The sequence below is a fragment of the Pteropus alecto genome, unplaced genomic scaffold (assembly GCF_000325575.1).
Source record: "Pteropus alecto unplaced genomic scaffold, ASM32557v1 scaffold5, whole genome shotgun sequence".
NCBI lineage: Eukaryota > Metazoa > Chordata > Mammalia > Chiroptera > Pteropodidae > Pteropus > Pteropus alecto.
Window position 1 is genome coordinate 14,858,339 of NW_006441953.1, and position 12,034 is coordinate 14,870,372.

Below are 12,034 nucleotides of genomic sequence, written 5' to 3' on the forward strand. Positions count from 1 at the left end.
GTATTTCAAATTGGAGAAAGTTTTAATAGGGCAGATGATGTGTTAAATGTATTATAAAATTGTCAAACTCTACATGTGGAACAGTTATTTTTAGGCACATAAACATATACAACATAACAAATAGAAACATAAATATAGAAATATAGAGTGACCAACCAGATGATTTCATGACTTACCTAAAAAATTACTTATACAACTAAATTCAGCCGCTTGCTCTCTTGACAATGGTAATGTAACATGTGAATTCTCAGAAGTTGCTTAAATTTATGTTATCTGACATCAAATAGAATAGTCTTCAGATAAATGTAGTCCACAAAAACAAGAAGCCACATATTCCATCAGAATGTGACCACAGTGACTTCAGTAAATCTAACTGAAAGATTCTAAATTTTCTCAAGAAATTTAACAAAAAAACAAAACAAAACAAAAAAAACCTTTAAAATTCTATAGATACTCTGGGTAGCATTTCAAGATTAAGGAAAACCAATGCATTGGCAGTGCCTGTGGTAAATACAAAATTAATCTCTCAAATTTGTTTTACAACCAGTATTTTTTATAAATATTGCTCAAAATCCTTCTATATCCATGTGTGGGAGCACACACAAACACACACACAATGCTATTTACATATGCACACACAGAATGAGCAAGAGACACTATTCTTTACCATAACAGAACTATCTCACTGGCCTGGAAATGGCTGTTATTACATAACACTTTAAAAGTATTGATCAATTTAAGATTTTATTGAAAGTCGGTATTTAATGTACTATAGACAAAGACTTAATAGACTTAATTTTCTTTGGTTCACACAAAGCCAGAGTTTTAAAATTATTGTTGAAATATGCTTTTGGATTTTTTAAAAGACTTCACAATTAAGTTCTGCTAACTACTTCTTTGAGAATGGAATTCCTGGTGACTTAGACATCCATTAGCAGCACATTTCTTTATTAACACTGTTTATTTTATGTTTATTTACTTTAATATTATTTTTCCTTAAATGAGAGGGGGAAAAAAAACTTAAAAATTAAATGCACGACAAGTGGAAGAAGCAGTGATTGGCTGATACCCCACGGCCAAGGGCAGGCTCCAGCAGGTTTCGGAGTAGCAAGGTCATCAGAGTATGGTGCATAATGGAGCATCATATTAGAGTGGAATTCAGCCAAACACAGTAATGTATGGATGTAGACGCATCTGAAAGAAGGAAAATAAAGATTTATGCAGGTAAAAAAAAAAAATGCAATGAAGAAAATTTCCCTAGCATCTTATGCCCAATCAAAATGCTGTGGTAGAGGTTTAAAAGCAGAGAATTTTTACTTGCAAATTATGTATTTGTAAATAATAAATATGCTTGGTGGGGGGAATTAACTTGTCAGATGAACCCTACTTGGAAGCTTTGACAGTTTTGTTGTTGTTGTTTGTACACAGCATTGGAGTTCAATACAAACATCACTAAATTCCTGAAAATAAAGCTTTATTCCGCCTTTAAAACATTAATTCACCAGAAGTGATAATTAAGATTAGTTTTAGTGGTTTCAGCTCAATTCTTCTTGGAATGTGATTTCTCCCACAACACTAATGCTAAATAAAGCACTGTGTAATGTTCCGAAACAGAGTTCCTGCTTTAGAAAAGATTCTAAGGGCTTTTAGAATAAATAAGAAAGAAAAGCAAAGCTGACTCAAGATATATATATATATATTGAACAGATCTTACTACTTCTATAGAGTCATAGTAAATGAATGAATGGGAAGCCTTGCTATAGTCAGACATTGGTTATATACAGCTTAAATATAAAGATCTAAACAATTATTATACTAAATTTCCTACATAACCTCTACCACCACCCTCTCCTAGGGGAAAAAAATTTGACGTTAAAATGTCTGATAGCATCGATGGCTATGGCAAAGCAATGGTTTTGTCATATTACATTTAGTTTTAAAAATAGTTCAGATTTCACTTTGAAAGTAATAAATTTAATCATTTATGATTTACTACATAAATTTAGAATCTAATACACTAGATGTGTTAACTGCCTAACAAGGAAGCAACCCAATTAAAAACTAACAAAATGTCATAGTCTTTGAAAAATTTGCTAGAAAACAAATTTAGAGGAAAAATTAGTTCACAATTGTGCATTATGAATGCTACTAAGGTAAAAGGGCATGGGTGAAGTTGGCAAAATGCAAAGGGGCACAGAGGCCTAAGGGAATCATCAATATCGATGGAAAGAAACAAAGATTATCCCAGTTAGAATGCAAAGAAAGTTTCATACATAATGTATAGAAAGCTTTTATTAATTTCCATGAAAAACAAGTTTTTATTGAGATTATACTAAATGCTGAAAAGGTATTTAATCTATTGTCACTGTTCTGCTAAAATTAAAATTCTGATAGTTAACTTGAAGAATATTTGTTTTAAACCAGGTTAAGTTATTTTAATGTATGGCAGCAATTGCTATCTTACATAAGGGGGAAAGTAATATTAATTTCTATTCAAAATCTATAAAATTTAAATTACAACTTTCCTGATCATTTTACAGGAAAAATTAGAGCCTAAAGTAAAGCAGCATTGTATTTTATTGTAGAAACGTTAATCTATATAGCTGAATATATAGTTAGTTACACATAGATCAATAAATCTCAACAGATTTCTGTCACTAGTCTATTGGAGTATATACATTGAAAGTTATAAAAAATTCCATTTTTTCCCCTAGAAGTAGTATGCAATAAAAAGAACACTGGACTCTGCATTCCATAACTTGGACTCTAGTCCACTTTATATCCCTGATAATCTTGTGATCTCGGGTCAAATTACTTTTTCATATGAGGCCTTAGTTCCTTCTTCTATGAAATGAGGTGACTAGTTTGGTTAATGTCTTTTAATTCTAAAATATGATGACTCTAGTGATTTTAGATACAGACATTAAGCATTGGATTATATATTTTATTTCAATTTTATATGTTCTTAAAGTTCAAATATTTCCCACATGTCAATGAGGGAAATATTTGAACTTTATGAAAACCACAGCAAAATAAAGTCTAATGGGACCACAGTTGGTTTATATAACTGTGTGTGGGGGTGAGGATGGAGAGAGACAGCGAGAGAAAGAAAAGAGGGGGATGGGAGGGGGAGAGACAGAGAGAGAGAGAGAGATTTCGATATATACCATGTGCATACTATTCCATGTATGAAATATATAATTACTCAAAGAAAGAAAGATAACAAGAGAGAATGATTTGGCTATATTCCTCCAGCTGCATGATCTACTTAAAATCTTTAAACTGACTTGTGGTTTTATGTCTAAGTCATTAATTGACTTACGATAAGTTTGGGACAAGGTTCAAATTGTCATACCTGGACTTCCATAAAAATGTGCGTATAGATTGAAGATCAAATCAGTGGATTACTCTTTCCTTGTTCCATACAAAGATTCAGGTAATAGATACCTCCCGACTAACAATAGAGCATAACTTTCATCAGTCACTATTCTCTTGCCTATGATAATAAGCCAAAGGTAACAGAAATCACACTATATGTGGATTTTCTGTAGATCCTGAAAGTCCTCTTAGTTACAGTAAGGAGAATCCATACTGTAGAAGTTATGCTTACAAAATTAGAGCTGGAAGCTGTGGTTGGCATCACCTTGCAGATGTGTTTCCACTATAATATATAGAGTGTAATATACATACACAAATTGATATTTAGTTTTCTCAGTGCTTAGAACTCTAATAGATGATGGCAAATAGATCACGTCATCCATTTGCTTCCCAAATTGAAGTAATTAAAAAAATCAGTGCCATATTTTTTACTAAGTATACAATGAATATCAAGCACGATTTGATCAATTAAAGACATATTATTCAGACTACATTCAGCAGTTCCTTACGTAAGGAAAACTGTCACTGGAGATATGAATTTTTCTTGAGTATTTTAGGATCAGCTACAAATAGATTTTTAAATTAATGTTTATCCAAGTTGTATCTTCTATACTCCTGCCAAAAATAAAGTACCTTACTTTCCATTTACTAAATACAATAAAATTTTTACTTGCCAGTGCATTATCTAAATAACACCACAGCCAGGATAAGCTCAACAGGACTTAAACATAATAAGCAAAGTGCTAACTATACTTTTATATTATCTACTAATATTTTGGAATTATGTTATTAAAACAATGGAAAAAAACTACTAACAGTAAAACATAGAAGATTTCAATATAAATAGAAAAACAATGCTTCTGCTTTTATTTCACAAATTAAAAACACAGTTGTACTTACAGGTCATAAAACTTTAATCATCACCAAGGCCAGATTTAACAAGCAAGGGAAGAATGAGTGAAAAGGTAGACACTTAATCTCCATAATGCTGTCAATGATCTACGGTTTGCTCAACTAGACACATTATTCAGTTGAGACCAAGAGCTTCAAGGGCAAAGGTCTAAACCATGAAAACCTGGGCTACAAGATCAGTTTCCCTGACCTGTGAATTTTAGCAACAATTCCAGCAACTCTGCAACACACATCTCCTAGCTTCTGCCCAAGAGTAACTATAGACTTACTTGAAGAACTCTAGAGCTCTGAAAACAAACCAAAAATTGGGGGTGGGGGCATTATTTACAAACTTTTATTCCTACAAAGCTGTTTAACTTATTATAATGTAGCTATTAAGAAGACTTAGGAGCAACACTTCAAAATGTCTAATCCTCATGAAGGTAAGAACACAGTAATGAACATCACTTCCATTATATCACAAGTAAAGAACTGCGATAAGGCAACTCAGGAAAATAAAAATAAAATGAAGACTTTATGTTAGATGAAGTTTCAGATTTTTAATTAACTCCTACGAAAGGAATTAAAAGATGGCAACCCTCAAGGTTTTCCTTAGCTAAGTTCAGTATCGAAGGGGGAAAATTATAACAAAACCCTGAAGTCATTTTTTAAATTTTATTTTACTTCAGGTGTAATCAAACAAAATACACTTTGGCAGGATGTAAAGACTAAAGGTAATATCTTTTTAAAATAAGAATAGAAAATTATCTACTTATGGTACAAACAAAAATTAAAACAAAAAAAAGATCCTGTTTTATCACATCAGATGTCTAAACAGAATGTAACTTTGTAAATGGATCCCTTGTCCCCTGACAGCAATATTGAGATGAAGCGTATCAATTACTATTACTAATTACATTAATGGGAATGCACTCCATTCACCTTCATTTCATTTTAGATCAAGTATTTATTGTGGTTAAAACTTTATATATCTGTTGAATACCTCACAACATACAAGTTTTGCAAAGTCACTTTTGGCAAACTGTATGATTTATTCCAATGGCTTTGTAGGGTATGTAGACGTCTTTGCTCAGCTAAGAGACTAACGCCATACATTAGTTTATTTATAAGCATATTACATTGCCTTTTAAACAGGATGCCACAACAGTCTCGATATTGACTGTTTTAAATATTCAAGAATATAGAGCTAATCCCATTTGATGAGTCAAACAAAGCTTAAATGATAGCACAGAACACATGAGGTAGTTACATAAAAAAATCTATAAATCTGCCACTGATATGTCTACTCAAAAGTTTAAGATTCCACAATTTAGAATGAAAATGCCATTCAGCCACAAGACAAAAAATCTTATTAGGACAAAAGCTGAGAAGTAAATGTTCTGCAGAAAGATCTCTTCATAGGCTTTTGCACTACAAATTACCATTTCGTAGGGAAATTTCTACAGATCTCAATTTATTTGTGGGTATTTATAAGTAATCTTACAAAAGTGCTATTATTTTAACTGGAATTGTCCTTGTTTACAAAACGATAAAAGCACCAAAAACGAAACAAAATCTGCTTCTAATTCCAGGAAAAGTGATGACACAACAGGTAAAAACTTTCACTTGACATATTTCTTTTTAAAAGAAATAAATATTTTCAAAAGCCATTCAATGCAATATAGTTCAAATTTGTGTTTTCTTGGATTGCTTTGATTATTGGATATAAAAACATACTAAGACTGTTTCACCTTATCCAAGTAGTTACAGTAATGTACTATACAGAGAAAATATTTCTTTAGGAAATTAATTTTTAAAATTATGAAAGCAGTAATGAATTAATCTCTTTTCTCTAATATCTTTAATGTGTCCATCAATAACATCTTTAATGAGGCTATAAAATAACTTTTTCCTTTGCCTCAGTTCATCTCAGATCACACATTCCACATAAAAAGCACAGTTAATAGAAAAACTAGTACTAGATATTATCTGACAGTCACAAACATGTCTCTTGAGATGAGTTCTGGAGTTGAGAAATAAGTGATTTATTAGCAAATTTATTAGTGGAGTTGCTAGAGCATTGAACACAGCAGTTCCAAAAGGTTTTATTTGCTGTGTGTCAAACTTTGGTGGGTGTAAAAAGTAAACTTTATGAGTATGACATATATCACACAAGCAAAATTTTCAAAAATAAATTTTATATTTTCTGAAGTTAACCTCAAGTATACTTTTTTTTTTTTACTGCTTTCACATTTCACTGAGAAACAACTGTGTCAAATATTCCATGTAATCTTTATAGTCTCAGTATATCATGGTGCATACCAAAATATTCTTGCACACAGTGCATCAAACATGAACATTTTTGTTGCTTGGCTAAAATAATAAGTGGTTCATACAATGTGCTTTTGCTCATAAACTTTTAATACCAAACATGAAGAATGCAAACACCGATTGTATAACCTCATAAAAGTATAATTGTTATAGATATCGAAGTATCAAAAATGTGGTTTTGTATTACATTTGCAGATCATTAAATACTTTTAAAATAGCGTTTTTGTCAACGTAGTCAGCGTTTCAGTATCTCAGACTTGGTACAACATTTACATGAGTCAGCATCCACTTATCTGTAAAATCCTGCATAAGATGTAACACAGCTAAAACTTTCATAGTGCCCAAGTTGCACAGACACCAGTAGTAACTTTAGAAATTTTCTCTCTGGATGTAATTATCCACATAGTAGCCACAAAAGAAAATATATACATATTTACTCTGGAAACAGAAAATGTAGGATGAATCAGAGCTGTCAAGTGCAAAGAGACGTACAAAACGTTGCCTACTTTGAATATTTTCTTTAGTAGTTTAATAAATGTTGGTCTAACCTGCAAAATACAGTGGTATACCTTGCACAGATGGCCTCTACCAAAGTAATGGTATATGAATTACTATTAAATTCCTGCTATTGAATTTTTAAATGATAGCTTTAAAAAAGAAAAGACCAAATTTTGTAGAAGATACTCTCTCAGAGTTATTAGCCCTGTCTGCGATATTTAAATATATTGGGATGCATCTTACCTGTTTGCTGTACTTGTTATTGGTTTGACAGCTGTACTCAGAGCAGTGATCTGATCCAATTGAAATGTTGTCTCCTGCTCCCACAAATGTGTTGGCTGGTGGTAGATCTTGTACCGCCTGGTGTTTCTTTCCTGCAGTTGGTGATTGGGGGTGAAGCTGGACAGTAGGCAATGGGGAACTGGATTTGTAATGCCTGGCTAGGTCAGGACTGCCAGGCCCACCATTAACTGATCGGTATCGGCCCATGCTGGGGCTGTCTGACAGCTTCTCATTGACACTATCATACCTTTGTCCATTTGGTTTAGAAGCTTCTACAGTGACAATGCTGCTGTAGAGAGGTTGTTTAGATTTTTTGTTTTTCTTGTCCTTTTTAGGCTTTTTAGATTTGTCATGCTGTTGGGGTGTAAAAAAGTCTTCGTGGTCTTTTTTGCCAGCTTCATAGCCATTTTTATTTTTGGACCGGCAGTACCTTGCCATCACTACAATTAAGATGATTAGAATCACTGTCATAATTCCAGCAACCACCCCAATGACAATACTGAGTCTCTGTTTGCTAATTTCGTAGCTTGGGTCACCAGCTATATCCTGGGTAAGTGGAGTGTGCAAACTTCTGGCTATCTGAGAGTCGATCACAGTTGCATTAGAAACACTTTCATTGACAAACACATGCACCAGAGTCGTGGTGGACTGGGAAGGCTGCCCACTGTCATTCACTTGCACCACCAACCTGTGCAAGCCATAATGCTTTTGGGTGAGTTTTCCCACTAAGGAAACCACACCACTGGTGGAATCAATCTCAAACAGCTTGAAGGGATTCCCTCCCACAATGCTGTAGTTAAGGTCTGCATTGATGCCATCATCACTGTCTGTTGCCAGCACTGTAGCTACTACTGTCCTGACATTACTTGAAGGTGGCAGTAAAGTGTAGGAAATGTTTCTGGGAAGGGTAACTGTGGGAGCATTGTCATTTTCATCCATAACAAAGAGAGAGACCGTGGCTGTGGCAGATCTGGGAGGGTCTCCTCCATCCACAGCCTTGACTCTGAATGTATATGTGGTCTGATGTTCCCGGTCAAAAGACATTGTGGAGTAAATGGTCCCCGTGTCGTTTTCAATGGAAAAAATACTACTGTTCTCCTCTATGTACAGGCTCATCTCTGCATTGCGCCCCTTGTCAGCATCCATCACCGTGACCATCCCCACAGGGCTGTTGGGCTGCAAGTTTTCTTTCACATAAAAGGTAAAGACATCCTGCATAAACTTAGGGGCATTGTCATTCTTGTCAGCCACTTGCACAATCACGGTGGTGCTGCCCTGCAGCACCGGGATGCCCTTATCTTTGGCGTTAACTTTAAACTCATACCTGTCATTCTGTTCGCGGTCCAGCACCGTGTTGACAAGGATATCCCCAGAATCCGGATCGATGGCAAAAATCCCCATCACGGAAGATTCCAGCGAGTAGGCGATCTCCGCATTTTTCCCGCTGTCAGCGTCTGTCGCCAGCACTGTGGCCACCCTCTCGCCAGGAATGTTGTTCTCAGGAAAGTAAACCTCCACCACCGACTGTCCGAAGACGGGCGGATTGTCGTTGGTGTCTCCCACCTTGACAATCAGGGAGTTGTTGCTGGAGAGGCTGGGGCTGCCCGAATCCACCGCCACTATAACCACGTTAAACTCCCGAGTGGTCTCATAGTCCAAAGGGGCCGAGGTATGCAGAAAGTACTTTTTCTTGTTCTGATCGCCCTCTGTGTCGCTGGCCGGCTTAAGCTGGAAGGGCACATCTCCCACCACGGTGCAGGTGACCACCCCATTCTCGCCTTGGTCACGGTCGGACACTTGTACCAGGGCGATAGGGGTGTCGACCAAAACGTCCTCGGCCACGCTAGCCACCCCATCCTTGAGTGGGATACGCCCAATCTTGCGGATTTCAATGGACGGCACGTTGTCGTTCTCGTCCTTGATGTTGAGGACCACAGTGGCTTTGTCGGTCTTGGGGGGCTGCCCGCGGTCGCGGGCCATGACTGTGAAGCGCAGCTGGTTCACTTCCTCGCGGTCTATACGGTGCAGGACACTAAGCCAGCCGGACGTCTCGTCGAGGCGCAGCAGCCGCCGCACAGACTCCGTGGCCGCCCCGAACACGTACTCGATCTGCCCGTTGACCCCCACGTCCAGGTCGGCGGCACGCAGTTGCAGAATGGGGGTCCCTGGGGCGCTGTTCTCGGCCAGGTCAGCCTCGTACACGCTCTTCTCGAAGCGGGGGCTGTTGTCGTTCACGTCGGTGATGAGCACCCGGAGGATGGCCTGAGAGGAGCGAGGCGGGTCGCCACCGTCGCGCACCCGCAGGGTCAGCTCGTAGGAGTCGCGCTGCTCGCGGTCCAGCGCCCCCTTCACGATCAGCTGCGGCTGCTTCTCGCCATCCGGGGTGTCGGCCACCTGCAGTTCGAACACGCTGCTGCGGCCGCTGGGGTTAGTCCCGCCGCCGCCCTCTGGCGCGTCCAGCCGCCGCTTGGAGCCTCCCGGGCCGCCGCCGCCGCTCGCGCCGTTCCCGCCGCCCCCGGGGTAGGGGGCGCTGTCGGCAGGCCCGGAGCGCCGGCCCTCGCCGCCGCCGCCACCGCCCCCGGGCTCCTGGAGCAGCTCGTAGCGCTCGATGCCGTTGCGGCCGAAGTCACGGTCGGTAGCGGTGGGCAGCAGGTACAGAGTGCCCACGGGCCGGTTCTCCTCCACCGTGAGGGTAAGCACCGGCGACGGGAAGGTGGGCGTGTTGTCGTTGATGTCGAGCACGATGACCCGACCCTCGAACAGGTCCACCCAGCTCTGCGAGGGCCCGATCACCGACACTTCGAAGTCCAGGAAGCACTCGTTTTCGTCGAAGATCATCTGACACTGGGGCAGCTTCTCGCGGTCGATGCGCCGCTCGCTCGTGCTCAGCTCTCCCGTGAGGTTGTCGATCTTCAGGTACTCCGAGCCTGACTCGAGGCTGAAAGTCACCTCACCCGAGCCGGTCACGATGCCTAGGTCCGAGGCGACGTTGCCTATGCGGACGTCTGCTGGGCCCTCCTCCGCCAGTCGGTATCGGAGGAGTTGTTTGGCGGCCGCCAGGCTGAGCGAAAGCGGCAAGAGGAGACAGCAGCCCAGGCACCAGCCGCGCGCCCACCCCGTGGTCCGCATCCTCAGCATCTTCTCCTGCTGCTGCTGCTACTGCTCCTTCTAATCACAGCCCCCTTCGCGCCACCCTCCTCTGGGGTCGGCCGCTAGCCCACCTCCCAGCCCTCTCCCCTCTCCGGGAAAGGGAGAAGCGAGAGGGAGAGGAGGGAGGGGGCAAGAGCAGAGTGCAGAGTCGGCCAGGGAGAACCAGCGATAGATCCTTCTTTTTTTCCCTCCTGCTTCTTCCTAAAGTTATTGTTTCATAATTCATGCAATGGGTGCTAATCGCCCGCTCGCCGGCCGCCGTTCAGTCGCAGTACTCACAGTTCACGGGACACTGCGCGCCGCGGGCTCGGCGCCCCCCCGGAGTCATCCCCGCAGCGGGCGGAGGATCCCGGGCTCCCGTCCCGGCTCTGTCGGAAGGGGCCGGTACCGCTCCGGCAGGCGGGCAGTGGAGCCGAGAAGCGGTGGGGAGCGAGCCTGCAGCCTCCCCCGCCTGCCAACCCTGCTCGTCTTTGCTGCTGCTACTCGAGTTGAATCCAATTCACGTTTCAGCCACTCACTCCAGACCCAGCTTCTGCTCCGGCTGCCCAGACAAACGTGAGTCGCTTCCTGCACGAGGCGCTAGGGTCAGCAACAAGCCAGTCTCAACTCTGACTCCGCTCAGGCAGCGGGGGAGCCAGTCAACAGATCGGAAAGAAAAATCACCGTCAGGTCGCTTCGGGCACCGTGCAGCGGAGACCACTCGCGTTACAGAGCGGTCCGAGTCCGGGTTTCCCCCGCGCGCGAAAAAGCAGCTCGAGCCATCTTCAGGGGCGCCCAAAGAGTCAGTCCCTTCTCACCCCCGAGAGCTCGCTTTTCTCTTTTTTTCTTAACAACTCTGCGCAAGGTCATTAGTCACGAAGCCGCCGCCTGAAACCGCAGCAGCAATTCGCCGGCGGGGGCGAAGGCTGAGCCGTGCGCACCGCGCGGTGCCCAAGTTTGGGTTCTCAGCCGCAGAGTCCGTGCCTTTCCTCACCTGCATTCGGCCCGCATGTCGGAGCACTGGGATCTGCAGCGCTGTGCGCGATTCAGGGAGGAGATTGCAGCCTCTCCGCTCTCTTTCGATCCCTCCCCTCCCTCCCTCTCCTCCTCCCTCCTCCTTCTCCTCCCTCCTCTCCTTTCCCCTTTCCCCTTCTTCCACTCTCTCTCCTGCACGCTCCCTTTCCTTCTCCCAGTCCCAATGCAGGCAACTCGAGCAGAACTTGATCCCTTTGCAGTTCAAAGGTGAGCAAACCAGGCTCTGTGCGCAGGCGACGTTGGCCGGTCGAAAGCCACCGGCTGGGTTCCCCCAAAGGCAATTAACAAAGATGCCCAATTCTGTCCGGATTTCCGAAGGAAAGCCAAAGGCATTGGGGAGGAGAATGGAGGGGGAGGTGGAGTCAGAGACAGCTGCCAAGTATCTTAAAAAAAAAAAAAAAAAAAAGGCCAGTTTGCCAAGGGGAGAAAAAGTGCCAGTCGGTTGTTGCCTCGGAAGTGCCCTGGCACGGCGGGTGAATTCCGCAGTTGT

General features: G+C 41.8%; 1 protein-coding gene across 4 annotated transcripts in view; it reads right to left on the bottom strand.

Annotated features, from left to right (window-relative positions):
• The window catches only part of PCDH7 (protocadherin 7), a 245,610-nt gene extending 233,994 nt beyond the window's left edge, over positions 1-11,616 (bottom strand). For 2 of the 4 annotated variants that reach the window (XM_025051811.1, XM_015594941.2), the window contains exon 1: positions 7,342-11,616. In XM_025051811.1, the coding sequence (XP_024907579.1) occupies positions 7,342-10,518 (3,177 nt within the window). In that variant the 5' untranslated portion in view covers positions 10,519-11,616. Of the gene's footprint in view, positions 1,195-7,341 lie in introns of all 4 variants that reach the window. The other 2 variants (XM_006918946.3, XM_015594943.2) reach the window with 2 other exon arrangements.
• Between the last annotated feature and the right edge of the window lie 418 nt (positions 11,617-12,034).